This window comes from Notothenia rossii (assembly GCF_949606895.1).
Source record: "Notothenia rossii genome assembly, chromosome: 4".
Classification (NCBI taxonomy): domain Eukaryota; kingdom Metazoa; phylum Chordata; class Actinopteri; order Perciformes; family Nototheniidae; genus Notothenia; species Notothenia rossii.
This window is the reverse complement of record NC_136902.1, coordinates 37,911,922-37,933,527: the sequence shown is the minus strand read 5'-3', so window position 1 is coordinate 37,933,527 and position 21,606 is coordinate 37,911,922. Positions and strand designations below refer to the sequence as shown.

Genomic DNA, 21,606 nt, shown 5'->3' with positions numbered 1-21,606 from the left:
GAGCCGGAAGTTCCCTGTTCCCCAGCTCCAGAACACGTTCCAGTTTTAGATGCTCATATGTTTTCGGGGTGCCACCATGCCCCCATCTTCCCGCCGCCTCGAGTGATGCCAGAACGTCATCCTCAAGTTCGCGCCATAAGGGAAATGGACTTAACATCAAAGACAGCAAGTTCTGCTGCCTGTTTAAGTCACACAAACACATGTCATCATTATTGTTTCCTAATAAATCATTTTCCACTGTCGTTTCCAGGCTTGAAGCCAAGGGCGCAGTCAATAAAAATGAAAAGAAAAACAATAAACAGTCTGTCGTCCACCCCTCTTTTGAGAGCGGCTACGGCCTCTCTCAAAAGGCGGACATTAGACGGGATTGTGAAGGCACCACCGCCACGCGCATGCGCAGTGTCGGCCGGAGTTGTCAACCTGGGGTACCACCGTATTCAGACACTAGAGGGCCCCATAACACAACAAATAAAGACACAGAGGGCAGACGACAGAGATGTGACATCTCCGCTCGCTTTAAGAAGCGAAAAGTGGAAGATGCTCACAGATTCTGCTTGGGTTTTCAAGACAGTAACACAGGGCTACAGGCTCCAATTCGCTGTCACCCCCCCTCGCTTCTCGGGCATTCTGTATTCACAAGCCCGGGGAGAGTCGGCCCATATTCTGGAGCGAGAGATTTTCTGGCTACTAGAAAAGAAGGCTATATCGATAATACCCGCCGAACAGAGTCAGAGCGGCTTTTATTCAAAGTATTTCCTCGTTGCCAAACGGGGAGGGAACGGAATTTGGCCTATACTAGATTTGAGAGCTCTGAACAAATATCTCAAAAGATACAAATTCAGAATGCTCACTCACACATCTCTGTTGCGTCTCGTGCGCCAAAATGACCGGTTCACATCAGTCGACCTGAAATATGCGTATTTCCACATCCCAGTATATTACCCATACAGGAAATATCTGAGGTTCGCCTTTCAGGGTGTCTGTTACGAGTACAGAGTCCTTCCCTTCGGTCTGTCTCTCAGCCCGCGAGTGTTTGTACGGTGTACGGAAGCCGCGATAACCCCGTTGAGACAACAGGGTATTCGCTTGGCAACTTATCTGGACGACTGGCTGCTTCTCGCACAGTCGGAGCAAGAGGCTATTACGCAGAAGAATGTCCTCGTAAAACACCTGCTCGATCTGGGTTTCGTAATAAACACAGAAAAAAGCATGTTGTCCCCAGCCCAGACTGTACTCTTCCTGGGCCTACACCTGAATTTGGTGCCCTTTACAGCCCGCCTGTCAGCAGAAAGAGTGAAAGCCTTCAGAGCTTGCCTCGCTCATTTCCAGCTACGCAAATATGTTCTCTTCAGATCATGTCTGCGGTTACTGGGGCTCATGGCGTCAGCCATCCTGGTGGTACGACTGGGACGCTTACACCTGAGGGAGTTTCAGCGCTGGGTAGCTGCCCTCAGACTGGACCCCGCGCGTCATGAGGCGCGGAGAGTGATGGTCACTATGAAATGCGTAATGGCACTGCGCCACTGGCTACACCCGACTTTTCTAGTACGGGGCGTGCCATGGGTGCTGTCCTATTGCGGAAGGTGGTCACCACAGACGCATGTCTGACGGGCTGGGGGGGTATATACGAAGGTCGACCTGTGAGGGGTCTCTGGAGCAGAGACCTCCAACGGTCACAAATAAATTATCTGGAGCTTTCAGCGGTGTTCCTCACCCTAAAACGCTTTCTACCTTTTCTCAGAGGACATCATGTCCTCGTGAGGACAGACAACACGACCACAATATCGTATATAAACCGCCAAGGGGGTTTGCGTTCTCTCCAGTTACACATGCTGGCACGCAAACTGATCTTATGGAGCTGCGGACGTCTCCTCTCTCTGAGAGCGACGCACGTACCAGGAGTGATGAACCTCGGGGCAGATCTGCTTTTCCAGAGGTGCACCACTATATGCAGACTGGACTCTACATCCAATGGTTGTGAGTCAGCTGTGGGTGCGTTACGGCCGAGCCGCGGTAGATCTGTTCGCATGTTCAATGTCAGCTGTTCTTTTCAATGCGCGATTTAATCGCACCGTTAGGCCGTGGACGCGCTCGCGCACGTTTTGGCCTTGGGACTTGGCATTGGTTTTATATGGGCTCACTCGACCTCCATTTGAACCCCTGGAAGAAGCTGACATGAAACACCTGTCACTGAAGACAGTGCTCTTACTGGCTCTGGCATCTGCCAAGCGAGTCAGTGACATTCATGCGCTCTCTGTACATCCTTCATGCACTCAGTTTGCCCCGGGGCAAACGAGAGTGTTGCTGAAGGCCAACCCTGCCTTTATACCTAAGGTGGTTGGCTCATGTACTCCCATTGACATTGTGGCATTTCCTCCGCCGCTGTGTTCCTAGTGATATTAGTAGTGATATTTATACTCTATTCCAACAGATTAAACCATTTTCCCACTGTAGGCCGATGCATGAAATTCTTACATTTTTGCCAGTTATATTATAAAAAAGGATTTGATCATTAAGTTATTGAAACTTTTGTCTAAGTTACTTTCACTTAACATATCAATTTATGCAATTTCTACTTAATTTCATAAGTTGTTATTATTTCAACTCAGCTCTGTAAGCCAGTTCAATGACCTCTACATTCTATGAAGTCAATTTGACTGAACAGTGAGTTGTGATGTGTAATAATGTTCTGAAACTTTCCATGGCCTCTTAAAATGGCAGTTGTGTTGACATATTCCTGCCCGGTGAAAATAGTCCCGGTCTCATAGTTGTTTTCATTAATTGAATGCATTTAACAGGGACATGAGTTTTTTTTATTTTTTTACGATATACAACAAGTGAACCACAGAGTTTGATTCGCCATTATCAAAAGAAGAACTTCCACCGGACAGATTGATGACTACGAAAAGCTAAGCGGCAGATGAATACGTTTTTGTGAAGCGATATGACAGTGATTTCGGCTGATGAACCACTGACGGACAGGCAAAGTCAGGTGAGTGGTTGCATATTTAATGGTTTCAGGCAAAACTAAAAGTAGCTAAATGGAGTTAAATCCACACCTAACTGGTGTTTGAATGTTTATAAAAGAGATTTTATTTCAGGGTAGTGTTATGAAAATGTCGGTTAACCAAGCTAACTTTACAGGATTATGATTATCTAAACTTTTAGTAAATAAATAGGTTTCAAGTATTCTTACTCTTATGTATGACACTTATGAATTTTTAAAAGGTTTAAATGGTAACTGCCTATATTTGTAGCTTAATTTAGAGAGATTTTGTTTGTTCGTTCAAGTAATTAGCCGTGTCCCGGCTCTGTTCGGCTAAATATTTAAGCTAAATCAACGTGTTTTGGTGAGGTTGTGTGTGTTCCTGCCAGTAATTAGCCGTGTCCCGGCTCTCTGTTCGGCTAAGAATTGTAGCTTGTTAGCCCCCGCCATGGCTTTGAAATGGATGTCATTTGTGGATAAGTATAGGGGACTTGAAGATTGTTTTTTGTTAAGGCCGAGCAAGTGTTAAAGTGATTCTATCCTTGCAACGTTTTTCTGGTTCAGCTCACGCTAAACCTGCCCAGATACAGAGGAGGTGCCTCGCGCCATTGAACGAGTAAAATACTAACTGTGTTCAGAAATAGCATTTTATATTGTGTACAAATGCTATGTTCCACTCTTGAAATGGAGACAAATTTGTATTTCTGCTTTTTAGAAAATATTTTATAGAAAAGAAAGGAATATATTTAGTTTATTTTATTGAACTATGGTGCCCATAAACTACATGTCCCACAATGCAATTCGTTCTGTGACTTGCGCACTGAAGTGTCTTAATATCAGCCGTTTCTAGTAGCGGGAACAGTCGGTGCTCAAGGCACTTAAAAATGTTGATCTTTGATTGATGAGATTATTGTTATTTAATCTAATAAATTAATGGGATGTATGTAATTATAACACAGGGAAAGGTTACTGTTCACCCACAATAATAAACAAGATGGTTGTAATTGTTAGATATTTATATTATAATAAAATAAATAATATTTATTCATGAACAATAATTTTTCCTAAACTTCTGCTTTCAGAGGTAGTCAAGTTATTACTAAAAAAATAATAATAATCAACTGAATAGTCTATGGAAAATAACTGCAAGCAAATAATCAACAATTACAACCATTGTACAATTTATTTTAAGTTTGGTTAAAACAAATAATAGTTTTTTCATTGATATATTTGGCATGCACGTAGACACAAAAATGCTCTATGTGGATGCACACTAACCTTTCCGTTATTATTACATGCATCCCATGAATTTATTAGATTGAATATGCCTCATCAATCAAAGATGAACATTTCAAGTTGTTTATTTATTTAAATGAAGTACTGTTTAAGTCTTTATCATATGAATTCAGGGATAATATTGTAATTGTGAAAGCCAAGGCTTGTAGTTTATGAGCAACGTGACTGTTGTAATTGTGTGCATCTTATTCTTTGTCATGTTCTCAGTTCTTATTACTTTATTAAGGCCTGCTTCATAATGTACCTAAATGTGTGTTCTCTATTACAGACAGATTTTCAAAGATTTCCATTTTGCTGCAACTGGATGAAGTGGACTTGTAAGTTGTGCAGGTTTTCCAGTTACAATGAGAAGGCAACATTCACAGTTGCAGACTTTTACATATTTTCTATATGTCTGTGTCTCCTCAGATTCAGGCAGAGTTCCAGAGAATTGTCACTACGGACCTACTTTCATCGTTTCTGGATGGACTTGATGGCCTGGCATTGCTGGAGGTCTACAAAGGTGCATCCAAGACTGGAAAGAAGCCGGCACTAAAAGGCCTTTTGGACTGCCTTGAGAAAGATGTAAGTGGAGATGCTGATGACCATCATTTAGCCACCATTTGTTTGCTACAAATGTTTATATCCCACTGCATTTGTTGTCCTGCAGGACACAAATGAGAGGAGGACTGCTGCTCTCTTGGGACTATCACACTACATGTCTGGCGAAAATCAGGAAAATGTCATCAGGATGTGTGATGTAAGATCATAACTGTCTTGAATTACTTTATGTAATTGTACATTTTAACATAAATCACCCTGTGCACAAAGTTTCCTTCAAAAGTAATGTTTACAATTACCTTAATTTAACTAAAAATAATTGCAATAAAGAATGATACATTTAATATAAACAAAAACAGCAAGAAAACGTAACTATTAAATAATATAAATAAATATAAAGCTCAAACTGAAAAGAGAGGCAGTTGAAATGAAGTTCCATCACATTGCACTTTTACACTGTGAACTGTAGATTTTAGCTTCTATGTTTATAGCAGAAGCCTCTTAATTAGCTTTGTCGAGAAAAAGTACTTGTAGTACACTGAGCTCACTTTTATTTCTCCTTTTTTAAGGCTCATGGAGACACTCTCGAGGAAGCCATGAAGGTGATGCAAGTTGGTCTACTCATAGGCTACGAAGGTGAATAGGATGCCTTTCCTCAGCCGATCTTCAATGTGGCAGTTGTGGTCGAGGAGACAATTGTGCTCCACAACCTGAAAGATGTGGCTTTGCGATGCTTCTTGGACTAATATATTGCTTCAGTCTTCAGTATACTCTGGAAATGAAATATTCATTTGAGTTTATCCAGAGGGTTGTTATGAAGATACAGCCAGACCAAGCCTCTGCCAAAATACATGGACTAAAAAACAAACTAGGTAGGAGGTAGATCATCAAAGAGTAGAAAGTGAGCTCAATTTGGTGTTGTTCATTTGTATGTACAAGTATTTTGTGTCTCTACTGTGACATGTATTTAAAAAAATAAAATGTTTTAGGTTAGTGAGAATTCCATTTATGTTGGAAGTGTCACGAATAAACTTGCATTTTAATAGGACATTTAATGTTGATTTCAGTATTTACTAGTTTCTTGAAAGAGTCCTCTCCTGCTGATGTTCAGAAAGCTCTCTATTTGTTTCGTACTGTTTGTGCTGCACCCTCTGTCCTATTTGTAAAATTAATAACATAAATGTGATGTTATAATTTGTATGCATGTATATCTGTTGTATACTGTATGTTTATACTTGAAAAATAAAAATATTTCAGCATCTGAAGTAACTTCAAGCCTTATAGGTGATCACAGCTAACTGCCTGCCTTCAGATTTCATTTAAAAAACAGGTCTGATTTTAAACTTGTATCTTCAGTAGACTCGATTACTGCAATGTTGTCTTCACAGGCCTCACTGCTTTCACACCGTCTACAGTTTTATTTGCATAGAGGGAGCTCTGTGGCTGAATAGCCAGCGATTAGGTGTGGCCCATTTATCATAGGTGATCAGAGCTACGTGTGATTCACATGGGGGGATGGGCACACACACACACACATCTGTAACTGCCTGCCGTCTGATTTTAAGACTTTCTGCGCTCATAAAGAATGATAAGAATAATGCGTATTGAACTGGTTTCATTAATTAGTGAGTTTATTTAACACTAGAACCGCCAATCGGGTCAATTTGTGTGATGTGGTGTGTGTGCAATGTAACTTTTTTCAATAAAATATTAAAGTCTCCCAGTCCGTGACTTTTCCTGAAAGTGTGTTATGTAGCACCCTATGTTTTTAAAAATTGCATTCTAATAGCGGGATATGTTCATGGCCATGTTGCCATTTGAAACCTATGAGAACATGGTCAGAATCAAAAACTGGAGCGGGAGCAAAGGGGAAATGCCCCTTCCCCTCAATGTGAGCAGACACTTGAGTCCAGTGTCTCCCGTCGGTTCCCAGGCCTGACCACGAACCAGTGGCATAACATTAGCGAAGAAGCATGGTAGTCATGGTTACCCTTCTGTTTATTCTCCGCGGTGGGGGCCGAGCAAGCCCCCAGGAAGTGCGCCGGACTCTGAGTAGAATATTCGTCGTGGCCAAACGGCGGTACTACACTTCCTTTAGGTTGCTGGGCCCGGAAACACTTTTCCCCATTGATTTACATGGGGAAAGAATGGTCTGTAAATCGTTGGATAATTTTTTTTAAACTAAATAAAACACCCAGTATGAATACTTGTATAGCCCTAATAAAAAACATTCGTTCCTCAAGTTGAAAAAATGTGCTAATAACGTTATTCTGAGAGTTATATCCCTCTGCATTATGAACGCGCATCTAACCCACGGGACCGCGCCGCCCGGCACGTTCATGTTACGTGTTCAGCAGGTTCAGCAATAAATGCGTTTATCTTTACCCATGGATGCACAATAACAACGGACCCATATCGTCTCACTGCCATCCCACGGAGCTGTAATAATGGATATATTGCACATGTTTGCTGTAATTCCTCATTTGTAAAATATTATACTACATGGGCTGTATGATTAAATCTTGTACCGTAAATGTTGTATTAAATAAAGTTAATATTACCAATGTTAGATTAACGTCCCTGTAGCTACTTATTGCACCAAGAAGCTTATTGCACTGTATATATATATATATATATATATATATATATATATATATATATACAGCGCAATAATTATTTGCATTTTGGTTAAAGTTGCGCATGCGCTATGAGCGCACATACGGGTACTTCTCAGGCATGCCGGGTAATCTGTGACGTTTCGCTCTCTCAAAAGTTGGGCCATTTTATCATCATGCGCCAAGCAACTCGGTTATGCTAGAAAGGATCCATCTTGTGTAAATATGACGTCACGTTCTCGTTGTAACTCTCGTTGGAGCGGCTCGGAAACACACCTACAGCAGTAATATGCAACATACACATTAATGCAGCAGTAATATTAATAGAGAAACATCAGACATAATAGTAAAATACTGAAAGGGAACATTGTATTGCACCAGGAGCTATGGGACTTTTACTGCGACAACGTTGACTTGCCTGTGAATAAAAAATAAACCATAGTGTTGGTGATCTACAGTGTTGTCATTCTTCTTTGAACAGCAAGACCGCTAACACCCTATTTCAACAATCACACTCCTTGTCATTGACATAATTAATAGATAGTTTAGCTTCTCACCATCATTTGCTGTGGCCCACTGATGTTAACGATCGTAACTGAAAGGATGCCTGCCAAACGTAAACATTCAGCCACGTGACTTGCAAACTATCGCGAGAGTTTTACACTAGACGGATCCTTTCTAGCCATAACCAAGCAACTCTCATAGGAATGAATGAGGCCCCGCCTCCCACGCTGTATCCAGTTCTTATTATACATCCATGGGGCAGAGGTCAACGTGTATTAAAGTTGAAATCTTCCGGACAAAATTATAAAAAGTGCCGGTCAAAGGTCTTCTTTGTTATTTATTGAGCTTTAAAACAAATGAATAACGACTCTATATAATAATACAATACACGGAGCCTCTCTTTTTCCTCCCTCTCTTTGGACAGCGTCAGTGTCTGTCTCATGCAGCAGCTGATCCAGTAATGAGTGACCTGGCCGACAGTAAAAATAAAAATGTATAACTAGTTTGGGTAGTTCGAGAGGTAATTAAAATAGCTAAGGGTGATGATCTGACTAGAAGTGTGTGTTTTACTCCGTTCCCCGCTGCATCACAGCGGGAGGAGCTGCAGGTGAGCAGAGCTGCGTGTCTCCGTCCTGTCAGATTAGATTTCACTCGCGTTTATGTCCATATCGAGAGAAAGATAAATAATCTGAATTCAGTGTGCAGTTTACTTTGACGCGGGGGTGAGCAGCAGAGGTGGGGAGAGGCGGGGCTATTGCGTCATAATTATCAGAACATGATCGTATAATTACTGAGTTTAGGCACGTTAATAACGTTTTAATGAAGTTGAATACAGTATATTCATATTTGTCAGTGATTTCATGTCAATTCGGCAAACATAAACATAAATGATCGTGGTGAAGATGATGATTAAATTAGGATTAAAAATCGAGAGCCGGGCTGCATTTCCTCCCGTTCGTTTTTTAGACTAAACAACATTAAATTCCGCTGTACATCCATTGTACTGTACAGTATCTGACTTTATTTCACATGAGCTCCACTGTGGAACCCCACTGCACTCCCTGGTGGATCAATGATCCATTGCAGCTGGCTTCATTATAATTACATTTATTTATCACGGGTGCGGTCTCAAGTCAAGCTGGAGGTTTTCCCTTGAGCGAGGGCAGATCACGTACCAATCACGGCCCTCGCGTTTCAAACTGTCTGAAATTAAGTGCTACATCTGTATATGGACAGGTCAAAAGAGTTTCGTTGCAATGACCAACTCTTTATATCCTGGGCTAACCCTCAGAAGGGCAAGCCCGTTATCAGGCAACGGCTCTCCCACTGGATTGTGGAAGCGATTGCTCTGGCTTATACAAGTCAGGGTTTGCAGGCACCAATGGGCCTGCGTGCTCATTCTACTCGTGGACTGGCTACATCCTGGGCTTTGTTCAAGGGTGTTTCCATCCAAGACATGTGTGTAGCAGCGAGCTGGTCCTCACCGCTCACTTTTCTCCGCTTTTACAGGCTAGATGTCTCTGCTCTAAGTGTGGCCCGCGCAGTGCTGGGCCCCGTGTTGAGACAGGGTTCTACCTGTTAAGTTCTGGTTGTTTTGGTGATTTTCGAGATAAGCATGTCTAGCAATACGGGAGTTTCAATATCCCATAGTGAGACATCGAACGGAGTGTTATGAATGAGAAATATAGGTTACTTACGTAACCCCAGTTCTCAAAGTAACATGAAGTGAGATGTCTCACCAGACGGCCCTTTCTTGCTAAGGCGAAGCGAGAAGAGGTGCTTATTTTGAATGACACTGCGTCGTAGCGCAAGCTACTTATAGGGTGGGTTGATTTCCTGACGTAGACGTCAACATCACCAGCCAATCAGGATTGGCGTAATGAGATTGATGCTTCTGTTTGCATACGCGTTGAGGCGCATCCCATAGTGAGACATCTCACTTCATGTTACTCTTAGAACTGGGTTTACGTAAGTAGCCTATAGTTCTAGTTGAAGGGTTTGTAAATGAACATGAACCCTAGCTGTTGCCTGGCAGTGCAATTATGTTGATAGTTATGGCTGATAAGGCTTATTATTGGCTAATTACTTATTACTGTTTTGATATTTTAAAGCCCAAACCGATGGAAAAACCCCACAGCAACATAGAAAAGACAGTCATAACATGACCCGGCGCTCTAGTTAATAGAAAAAATAATTGCATACATAATATTATTAATGACTTTATTTTGAAATTCAGTTCCTGGCAGACGGCAAAAAAGCCCGACATTATATAATTAAACAATAAATAACAAGGATAATTTTGTGCTATTATTGAGTAAATAACAGTGTGTTATATAGAATTCAGTATTTTGAGCCCCATTTATTTTCCTCACGGACGGCAGGGGCGGACTGGCCATCGGGACGTTCGGGACGAATCCCGATGGGCCGGTACTGAAGTGGGCCGGTCGGACGATGTGGGCCGGCCAGTAACCGGCAGGGATCGACATTATAAATGGCCCGCTGGCCCGGAAGAAGTATTCAGGCACCCCGGGCCAGCATAACGTACTTTCCACTTGCCCGCTCGGGCCACTAAAAATATTGCTTTAAAAGAATTGTCCTGTGGTATTGGTATTTTGACTAGCAATTTAGTTAAATTGTTTCGTTTATCAACGCTACAACATAGAGTTCCGTGAGTCGGATGTCGTTGTTGGGTGAAAAGGAAACAGCTGTTTGCTGCGGAGCGCAGCGCGAGCAGGCTCCCGTTAGCGGGAGCGCGCTCCTTCACTACAGACTATCGCGCCACCTAACCATTCGCCAAAATGTTTTTAATACCAGCGGTAACCGGCCAAGCGCCGGGCAAAAAACAATCTTCAAATAAAAGAAAGTTACCGGAGGACTTAAAGGAGAGTGACAGGGAGCGTGAGAAGAAGAGGGAGAGAAAATTTCAGCCAGCTTGATCGATGGAGTTGGCTTCTAGTGGTGCAGTGACGCGTCCTAAAACCCTTTTATAATCTATCGATTAGATTTATGATTTGAACATTATAAAAGTAGGGTAGACATGTGGAGATTATCCGGCTGAACAAAACGTGCATTTATCAAACAGGTTTGTTTTCCACAGACCTTATTTCCAGTTATTTTCCAAAACCCTTTCGAGAAATCCCATTGCTTTTTGTCGAGGGAACCAGCAGCTTACTTCCTGGTTTAGGACGCGTCACTGGCTGCACCTCTCAATATGATGCCAATATAAACAAGGTTTTCTGTCGGCTCTGTACATCAATGCCGACCTATGCTGACTAGTAAGTGAAGAGTAGACAATATAAAGGTATTGGCGAAATGTCCCAGCAGTTTAGGATAATGAAGGTTCTAATCAAATCAATTACATAGCCATTACATTTCTAACTCCTAATGACAGGAAGGCAGAAGGTGCATTATACAAATAATAATACTCATAATAATAGCAGACATTTTTTAACAATGACCACAATATCATTATTTTAATAAACCAAATATGAAAAATTGAGGAATATGAGGAAGAACTGATGATTCAAATAGTACAAGTAGTATTGTAGTTTGTGCCTACATTACTATTGCAACAAATGTGTTAATTTTCTTCATTATTAGTCGATTTCATTTTGGACGAATGCTCCGGGCCAGTGGTTACAATGGTGGGGCCAGTGATAATATAATGCCAGTGGCATTTTACCCTTAATGTCTACCTCTGCGGTAAGTCATTAGCACCGCGGTGGGCCGGCGGTACCGAAGTGGGCCGGTCGAGAGTCCCGGGCTGATTTGTAGTCCCAGTCCGCCCCTGACGGACGGCATGAAAAGTCTGACATTATACAATTTAAAATATAAACAATAATCGTGGCTTGATATTGAGTAAGAAAATGTTTTTATGAACCACACAGCTTCCGGTCTTCCAAGACCCGACCGGACAAAAAGACGTGCTGCAGGCACGAAACATACTACCAATAGAAATACATTGCTTTGAAAATCGTTCTGTGTGACACGAAAAAAATGGGAAGATCGTGTTGGTGAACACGAATCAATAGATTACATTTCGTGACTATAACACGAATTGCCATGAGACTGGGTTGAAATATTTGCAAGGAATTAGCAAGGGATCTCTGTTTGGCCTTAAACAACACTGTGAGACACTTTGAAAATGTGCATCTTTTGAGCTCCAAAAGAGCTTGCTTGTGCATGATTGTGTTAAAGGGGACATATTCTGCTTATTCTCAGGTTTATATTTAGTGCCTCTACTGTGTCATTTTACATGCTTTAAGGTTCAAAAAGCTCTTTATTTTTCTCATACTGCCTGTGCTGCAGCACCTTTTTTCACCCTCTGTCTGAAACCAGAGCCCATTCTGCTATGATTGGTTAGCTGACCAGCTCTGTTGTGATTGGTCCACTGCTTAGAGATGTCGGAAATGTCCCGCCCCTTACATACAATATTGGAGCGCTAGCCTACAGAAGTGCAAGTGTTACACATTGATGTTACAATGTTACGGAAGTAAACAAAGGAGTCCAATCAAGTTGCCATCAGACAATGGTTCTATAAATATGAGTAGCTGTTCCTTTTTCAAATGTTAGGATTACAGAAAATACACTTGCCTGATTTACATGGAACTTGGCGCAAGGGTGCAGCATGTGCCAGGGAATAAGAAAACAAATTATGGAGCCAATCCGATTCAAAGGCCAAAATCAATCATTATTATTCACTTGTTGAAATAGCCTGCACTCGAGTGTTCTTTTAGTAATCAAAATATTCATATTCTTCCTGGTAATAGGCAACAATAAAAAAAAGGTGGTTCAGTCATACATCAGTTGGAAGGACATCCAGATTATAAATGTTTTCTGTTCTGCTTGCCTGACTCTGATTTAAATGTTTTTTCATCGTTGACCTTCGAAATGTTTGTCCACCATGACAAAGGACTGGAATTGACCTTCCATTAGCCTTGTTTCTTGGTTCCGAACCATCGTTTTTGAATATAGTACGTGTCACCACCACCTAACAAGGTGTTAGGTGTCAAGGTGTTTGTGGACTCACAATTTCTGTGAGGTCTGTCTGAGTCCACTGTTCATTTGCTGATTTTCTTTCTTTCTCTTAGAAGTTTTTCTGTCCTCAATTTAATAGGCACCTAGTTCAGTGGAGAGCTTGTTTTTAAGACAAGACAAACACAGGGCTCCATTTTCCCAAATCAGTGGTGCAATGCCTAAATAATAAAAAGAATTAAAAAATCGTTTTTGGGGGGCGTATTGCATAATTAAGCTTATTTTCTTTAAAGAATCACCAAGCGAAGCATCACAGGGATTGCTAGCAGTCACGACCGGTGAAATATTTTTGCTTTTCTTGCCTGGAAATAGCATTCCGCTCTGATAAACCCATGGCAGCGAGGCGTGTCATTTGTGAATCTACCACAAGAGGAACCTGACTGATGTGCATGAGTCACAGAATCATCGGTTTTGAAAAATGCTGCACCTGAGGTCTACAGATTGTCCTATGTCGTGTGTAATTATAATGAAAAATCTGAGCAGTTTGAGAGATTCCTATCAAATTCTACTGGAGAAAAGACTGGCAACACCATCTCCATTAGTCATCCTCCATTACAGGAGCAGAAACCGCATAATTACCTGAGTATATATAACAAAAAGATCAACCATCCCTCTTGTCCCTTCCAATCCTTCCCTCATTCATCTTTAATGGTGTCCCTGTATGCAGACATACACACACTGCATTGACTTTCTGCACGCTTCAACGGCCCTTGTCCATTGCATGAGCGGAATAGATCAATACCCCAGATTCTAGTAACTGAGATATTGCGTGGGAGTATCTCCACTGTGTGAGGTCATTGATGTGTTATGACCTATAACCCTTTGATTTCACTCAAGAGTCTATTATCTGTGTGTATCAAGCTGTGTTACATATCCCCCTGTTTATTATCCAATCATCCTACTTTGGATGTGCACATAATGAAATACTATATAATCCAGCGAGAGCATGGATTGATTACTGAACGGTGACTGTGCCCAGTGCCCAAGGTTTTAAGGGCCCCTCGGCCAAAACAGCTAGAACATGTGACACAGAAAGACCTCTGAGAGTAGGAATACAGATAAAAAAGGAGCTACACAACCGCAGACAGCATATTAGTACAAAAAGATCAAGACACTAAGTTACTTGAAGGTTCTAAAGATAGACAAAAATGTACCACAAAGAGTTGCATAACTACTACTTTATATCTCTAAGTATGTGTGTCATGTCCATTTGGAATCGTCTCTGCTGCAACTAAAATGCACATTTTTTGTATCAGTATAAACTGTTTATCATTCATACCGGAAGCCTTTTTCGTCTTATCAACCTATTTGGCAATACTATATGCTTTAGAATTTTTTTTTCATACAATGTTAGTGTTGCACACATTAGTGTTCAATGGCAGGATGGAATTTTTGGGTCTGACAGACTGAGGGAGTGAGTGGGCCCTTCATAATGTTCATTATATCAGTTCATCTCCAAAGGCAACACAGACTGTTAAACAGCGGGGGGCTTACATTGTTAATCTTTAAGTCCCATGTAGCCCTACCTGTTGCTGTTTACAAAATCACCCTTCTGGTCATTTGCCATCACTAAAATTACACCTATGGGGGAGTACCACTGGGAAAGGCAGAATCCAATACATGTTGGATATGAATCATATATTTAAAAATGTCAATGCAAGACAGGGTCAGTGTTTTTGCTACCCTTTTTTTGTTGTTGTTATAAATATGTTTATTTTTACTGTCGGCCGGGTCACTCATTACTGGATCAGCTGCTGCATGAGACAGACACTGACGATGTCAGAAGAGAGGGAGGAAAAAGAGAGGCTCCGTGGTATTTTATTATTATATTATATAGATTCGTTATTTACTTTTTTTAAAAGATCAATAAATAACAAAGAAGACCTTTAACCGGCACTTTTATAATTTTGTCCGGAAGATTTAAACTATAATACACGTTGACTGCTGAAAAACTCTGCCCGGTTCCCTCGGCCCCCACCGCGGAGAATAAACAGAAAGGCAACCATGACAACCATGCTTCTTCGCTGCTTTTGTGGAGGAAGTTACAGCTCCACGTACAGGCTCCTGCATATGTACTGCGGCTTCTCCAGCGGTTGGAGCTAAACGGAGCTGTCTCGTGTGGACAGACACTATCCGGTGAATATTGCGTGTGGACGGAAGATATTTTTGCGTTTGCGTTAATCCTATGCGTTTAGCCGTATGTGTCCTCGTGGGGTCGGGGCCTAAGACTTCCCCCAAAATGCTGAAAGGAACAGGCAGCTCATTATGAATGGTTGATAGTTAATGCTGGTGGGCTTTTTAGAAAAAGGGAAAGTCACTTCCTTTTATCAACATTCATAGGATATATCATTATTACATGCTCCTCTAAGTAACACACCACTAAAGCATGAATCCAATGAACAATGATTTGCAAGTGTCTGTCAACTGCTGCCATGGGAAACCTGCAGTCTGAGGCACAAATGTGTCCCAAACATGAATGGAGAAATATAATATCTGCAAACTTTAGAGGATGTAATTTGTATTCCATTTAAGTTTGTTTTCCCATTTGTCATCCTGTCTTATATAATCTTCATATCCATAATGCTCCTCTCTGTGTAGCTTCCTCTCCCTTCTCCTCTCTGACTGCAGTTATAGGGACAGTCACAACACTTAGTTAAAAACCTCACTTGTGTATGGCAGAGCAAATACATGTAATTGCATATAATTAAATATATTTTGCATTGGAAACAGTAAAATGCCTGCCAAATGCACTTCCAGCGGAGAAAATGTTTCTTCTTCCCATCATTTCCCTATATTTTTTACACCATGAATACACAAGAAAATAGTGGGAAGCCTGCACTGCAAACCTGGAGACATTTTACTCTTAAAGGCCATGTAATGCATCTAACACAGGTGTTTTTTAACATGTAGTTTAGATATCACCAGAATAAAAATAAATAATTTTTTTTAAAGTTTCGTCATAATTAAATGACATATACGTTAAAAACCGATGTTGGTTCCGAAGTTTGCCGAGTACGCCCCCGATCACTCCCGAACGAGCGGTGACGTCACACGTGGCAAACATTGCCATTTGATCAAATCAGTCCAAATGGCAAGCAACGCGATAACTTCAGACAGCGACAGCGACAGCGATCATTCAAGCTCAGATTCAGTGGGTTATCTGGATTCAGTTACAGAAGTAGAGAGTGAACCAGCTAGCCTTTCACTTCAAGGCATTTTGCCTTATAAGTACGAGCCTCCTGCCCAGCAATCGAACAACGAGGCAGAAACTTGTGAAAGAGAAGCGGATTCCGCAGCCGGCGAGACTCGAGTCGGCAATACTGAATGGTAAATTCTGTTTTATTTAGTTTGACCTGCACTAAATGTCGATCTTAATTTGTCATCTGTTCCTCACACGTCCGGCAGATATTGTTTTGTTTTTTAATGTTATGTTCAATATTCAGGTGTACATGTCAATGCTGTGAAAGCATGCCCACTGCAGATGAATGTGTATGCTGCAGAGAGATCTGGCAGGTGATGGAACAAATAGACAGTTTGCAACCTACTGACCAGATAGCAGAGTCCTGCATCGGGTCGGGTATCCGCGGGTACCCGACGGGTGACCCGCAAAAAAGGTGATTTGCGGGTGGTATTTTTTCAAACGCTTTTTTCCGGGTTCACTTCTGGGTAAAACAAAGATGATGCGGGTCCGGTTGCGGGTGTTGCATAATAAATATATTTAAACAATAATAATTTAGTTTAATGTTTAAATCCTCAGACCTCTCCTCCGCGGTACCGAGCATAATCATAACCTCTGCAGTGCATCTATCTGCTGCTGAGCGCACCACATTCTGAATGGCTGAGGTGAAGCTCTCTATAGCGGAGAATACAGCATTTTCAATAACTCTTCCTCAAGAGCAAAATCCAACGTCTGGGAGGCTTTTGGTGTCATCCTAGATGGAGAAAATAAACAACATCCCAGGCTTTTTGAGCCAAATATGCAACTGCGTGTGTTAATAATTGCACGTTGTCACTGCTTATATATATGCGGGTTCGGGTCGGGTTGCGGATCATGTGCCGGCGGGTCGGGTCGGGTTGCGGGACTAATTGGCAATATGTGCGGGTAGCGGGGCGGGTTCGGTACTGCACGTCACGGGTGCGGGGCGGGAGCGGGTCTTGAAAATCAGACCCGTGCAGGACTCTGCCAGATAGAAGACACCGACGAGAAACCAAGGTGCATTATTAGCCACCCAGGCTTTAGAGAAGGCTGTCTCAGTGTTTGGACACTGAAAATAGCGTATCTTCAATACAAACAACAACACAGAGCAGTTGATGGCCCACTACACCAGTAAGTAAATATTGATTGACCCAACTGCCTATTGCAGCTTTGCTTTCATATAATACTTTTAGTCGCTACAGATATGGTACACTTTTAAAGATACCATTAAACTCTTTCAAGCAGTCAAAAACAGCTTGGCTTTTATTTTTTCTGTGTATGCAAGTTCAATGTATGCTTGAGAAAAGAAACAACTACACATGTGAGGAAATATATAAGAGGTCTATGATTCTGTCAAGCAGTCATGTATAACCTCATATTTATTTTGTACAAGTAAAATACAAATATCATGTTATAAGCCAATTGGTAACCATTGCTACATAATAGTAGGCTACTACATAACATTTTATTTTTCTCCAAATATATTTATAATCTGTATACTTTTTTTTCATTAGGAAGTATCGATATACAGCTTATCGACAGTTTGTACGTTGGTGCTGGGGTGTAGGCCTACTCGGCCCAAAAATCAGAGTCCCGCTGCATGTGCTGTAACCGAGATACGGAAGACTTACCCTGAGCCGGGAGGCCGCTATCAGGGATTTCAATGGCCAAATCTGTAATTTGACATAAATCATGCAGCTGAACTGGTTAAAATGGTTTCGCATGATGTAAATAATTTACAAAGTACATCATTTACAATATTATTTTTCCAAAGAAACATGTAAATATAACAACATTTTCCAAATCACAAATTTGTAAGATTGTATTAATTTACTGTTTGATAAATAAAAAAGGGTTCTTTTGTTAATTTTTCACTTGTAACATTTTATCTTTATTGCAGTGTACATTAGTCTATTTTGGTATATGTGCGAGCCCACAAATAATTAAAAGTGGTAAAAATAATAAAGATATTCAGACGTAATTCATTTTTGGCCTTACTTATTTCACTTCAACTTTTATATATTTCAGTCACTAGGCAAGTTCACTGTACTCTGGTGACATTTAGCTCAAGCTGGCATAACACCTGTAGTAACTTAATTCTGACCCGAGTTTTGTGCACAATCTTCCAGCACCCATGATCAATGTTTATAGCAATCAGGAAACATTCACAGCTGACAACTACACATCGCTTCCCCATCATGAATTGTTAGATAAAAAAAGTTTAGCGAGGTCCGGTTACACATATGTTGAGCGAAAATAGCGGAAGGATACAAAACAAACAATCCAGACGAGGCTGGTGTTTGCCACGTGTGACGTCACACAGCTGGGTTAATGGCTGGCAAGCTTTTCGCTACCGGAGCGGAATAACACGGGAAAGTGGCACACATTTCATGTTATTTGGGGGGTATTTATGGAAAGAATCATTGATGTTGATATGTCAAATGAAACAGTGGAAAGTGATGAAGCGATTTATTAACACAGAATAACTTTTATTTTGGACATTACATGGACTTTAATGATTTTGAGAGTATGTCTAGTAGTGGACCAGCAGAGCCTGAAATGAGCAGTGACTTCCAGATAAAAGATTATTGTGTTAGATGAATACATTTTCAGCAGTCATCACTCTCTCTGGTTGGCTGAACAAATCTTCTACGACAGTTGATTCTCCACCAAATTTTTTGTTTTAATTAACTTCCCAGGAGAATAAAGCTGTTATTCTCTAATCTCATTACACAGCATTTTTTTTTACAGTCACCCTATGTGTTGATTGTGCTTCAGGGCAGGAATTTACATATGACCAACTTTAAATGGTGGCCTGGATTAAAGCAGCTCGTATGTTTTTATATACAGTGTGAAAGTTAACTCTGACAGAGTTCCTTTCATGCTTTTTGGGGGTGTTCCCTTTCCTGTAGTGTGTTATGTTAGCTGTTATGCATGGGAATGGTCTGCAAAGGCTTACATCCCTGTGTTCCAGAGTTTCTCTTCCAAACACTCCCCCCCAACCTCCATTGGACTCCTTTGTTATACCTAAAACGTAGTGACATCACTATGTAACAGTAACATATGTGCTTCTGTTGGCTAACGCTCCAACACATCGCACGTGATAGGGTAAGGGCAGTACATCTCTATGTACTTTTTTCCAACACGACAGAGCCGTCTAGCTAACCAATCAGAGCAGACTGGACAGAAGGTGAAAAGAGGTGCTGCAGCACAGGCAATGTGAGAAAAATAAAGAGCTTTTTGAACCTTAAAGCATGGAGACATGTCCCAGTAGAGGCAAAATATACTAATATCGACCTGAACATTTGCATAACAGGGCCCCTTTAGTTAGCTCAAAATGCAGTTGATACAGATTAAAAGGAACTAGTTAACGTTTATAGTACTCAATTTTGAATTCAAGTTCATTTCAAAAGTCTTCAAACAAGTGCACATACAAAATCATGTAAGAAAGCATTGGGGTTCAACATGCCACATATTTACATATGGTTTTCTGTCTTCTCTTTCCTCTCAGTGACTTGTATGACTTCTACCACTATTTCTACATGCTGACCAACATCCTGTTCTACGTCAGCTCGGCCGTCAATCCGATCCTCTACAACCTGGTGTCGGCCACCTACCGGCAGATCTTCTTCTCCACGCTGCGCTACTTCTGCGTGCCCTGCCGCCAAACTCCCAGGATGCACCCTCATCCCTTAACCCGCCACTCCATCAGTATCTCCAGCAACCACACCCTCTCCACCAACATCATCAAAGAGACGTCATACTGATTGGGCTGAAAATGAATACACTTCTATAAACCCATCCACTGGTCCTTTGTGAATATACGTTCAACTGAATCAAATAAGTTTGGAAACGATTGGCACAGGCTGATCCCTGAGACCGCTGTGATTTTATTACAGATTGTGTGTTACTGTTGTTGTGTGTATATTTGTTTAACATAATATTGGGCAAAGAGAAAAAGTAAATATGACAATGGAAGACAGCAAAAAGGAAGGACCAGTGGACATAAAGAGCATCTTTTTAATGTGTACAGTACACGTTTTTACTGGATCATCCTTTACATTTGTTTGGTGTTGTACAGTTTGCAGTGTACTCTACTATGTTGTTGTTTCAATTTAGTATTTTTCACAAAAAAATTGCATGTTCCAATACTTTCACTATTACAAAAGTTTGTTGTGCATTGGCAACTGTGTTAAATGTTTTTTGTTAGTTTACTTATTTATGTTCCACTTCCTGTTTTATTTTGTATTCACCTTGTCTCGTTCCTGGTTCCTTTTCCCGCCATCATCAGTGTCTGCCCCGCCCCTGATTGTTTGCAGCTGTGCCCACTTCTCTCTTGTATATAGTGTCCTGTCTTCCTTTCTTTGTTGCCAGCTTGTCTTGTGTCTTTTGCCAAACTCTCCAGCGTTATCCTATTTGCATCTAAGTAATAGTCATTGTCCTTAGATTTAGTTATAGTAAGGTAAGATACAGTAGAAGTATTTATTAGTTAGGTAAAAATTAGTGTAGATTCTTTATTGTAGGCTATATATTTTTGTACTGTTTCTGCTTTTTCAAGTAAAGACTTTTTATTGTACTTGAATCCTGTGCCTGCCTTCGTGCTTTTGGGTCCACTCCTTGTACACCCGTAACAAAGTTCTGATCCTAACATAATTTGTGGTACTTTTGGTGAGCATCTGTAGATACACTCTGTAGCTCAGATCAGACTCTAAAATATGGATGTCCACAGACTTTGTAAATCATACAAATATTACGATAATTTCTGATTATGGTTTTCTGTATTCATCTAAAAATGGGAAGCAAGTGCGCAGAGAGAGCAGTTGTTGCTGTAATTCATTATTTTTGACCATTTTGAACACATGTTGTGGATTATTGATGCAATGCACAACAAAAGCATGGTCACTTGAAACAAACAGTTGAGTCTGCAGGGGCAAAGAAAGGAGCACTTGAACAGAATCTGAGTGTCATTCTCATAACCCCGACCCCCACCCCCACAAGATGCTGCTTGAGCAATTAGGGGCCATGAGAGATCTGGGATATACAAAGTTTCCTTAAAGCCCCTGTCACACTGTCCCGAAATTGACACCCGATGGACACAAGAATATGGAATTGTGAATTTCGCACGGAGATGGCCCCAAACCACACACGAAGGCAACATTTACATTACATTTAAGACATACAACTGCAACGAAAGTAACAAAAACGATTATGTTAAAGTACTATGATACTGTACTGATATTTTCAGACTTTGTTCTTTACTTTATCTGTCTTTATATGTAGAAGATATTAAGTTTTCTCCGTAATGTTGTTTCCATAGCAACAACAACCTCCTGTCAACTCGCCTTCAAAATAATATATTATATCCTTTTCAGTTTCACAGAACACAAATTGGGTTATTTACATAATATGTTTACATGATTTTGTTGTGCAATAAA

The 21,606-nt window shown here is 40.9% G+C and overlaps 1 protein-coding gene across 1 annotated transcript in view; it reads left to right on the top strand.

Moving 5' to 3' along the window:
- The window catches only part of ntsr1 (neurotensin receptor 1 (high affinity)), a 106,299-nt gene extending 85,437 nt beyond the window's left edge, over window positions 1-20,862 (top strand). The window contains exon 4 of the mRNA XM_079676978.1: window positions 19,683-20,862. Within this exon, the coding sequence (XP_079533104.1) occupies window positions 19,683-19,938 (256 nt within the window). The 3' untranslated portion in view covers window positions 19,939-20,862. The remainder of the gene's footprint in view (window positions 1-19,682) is intronic.
- The last annotated feature ends 744 nt before the right edge of the window (window positions 20,863-21,606 follow it).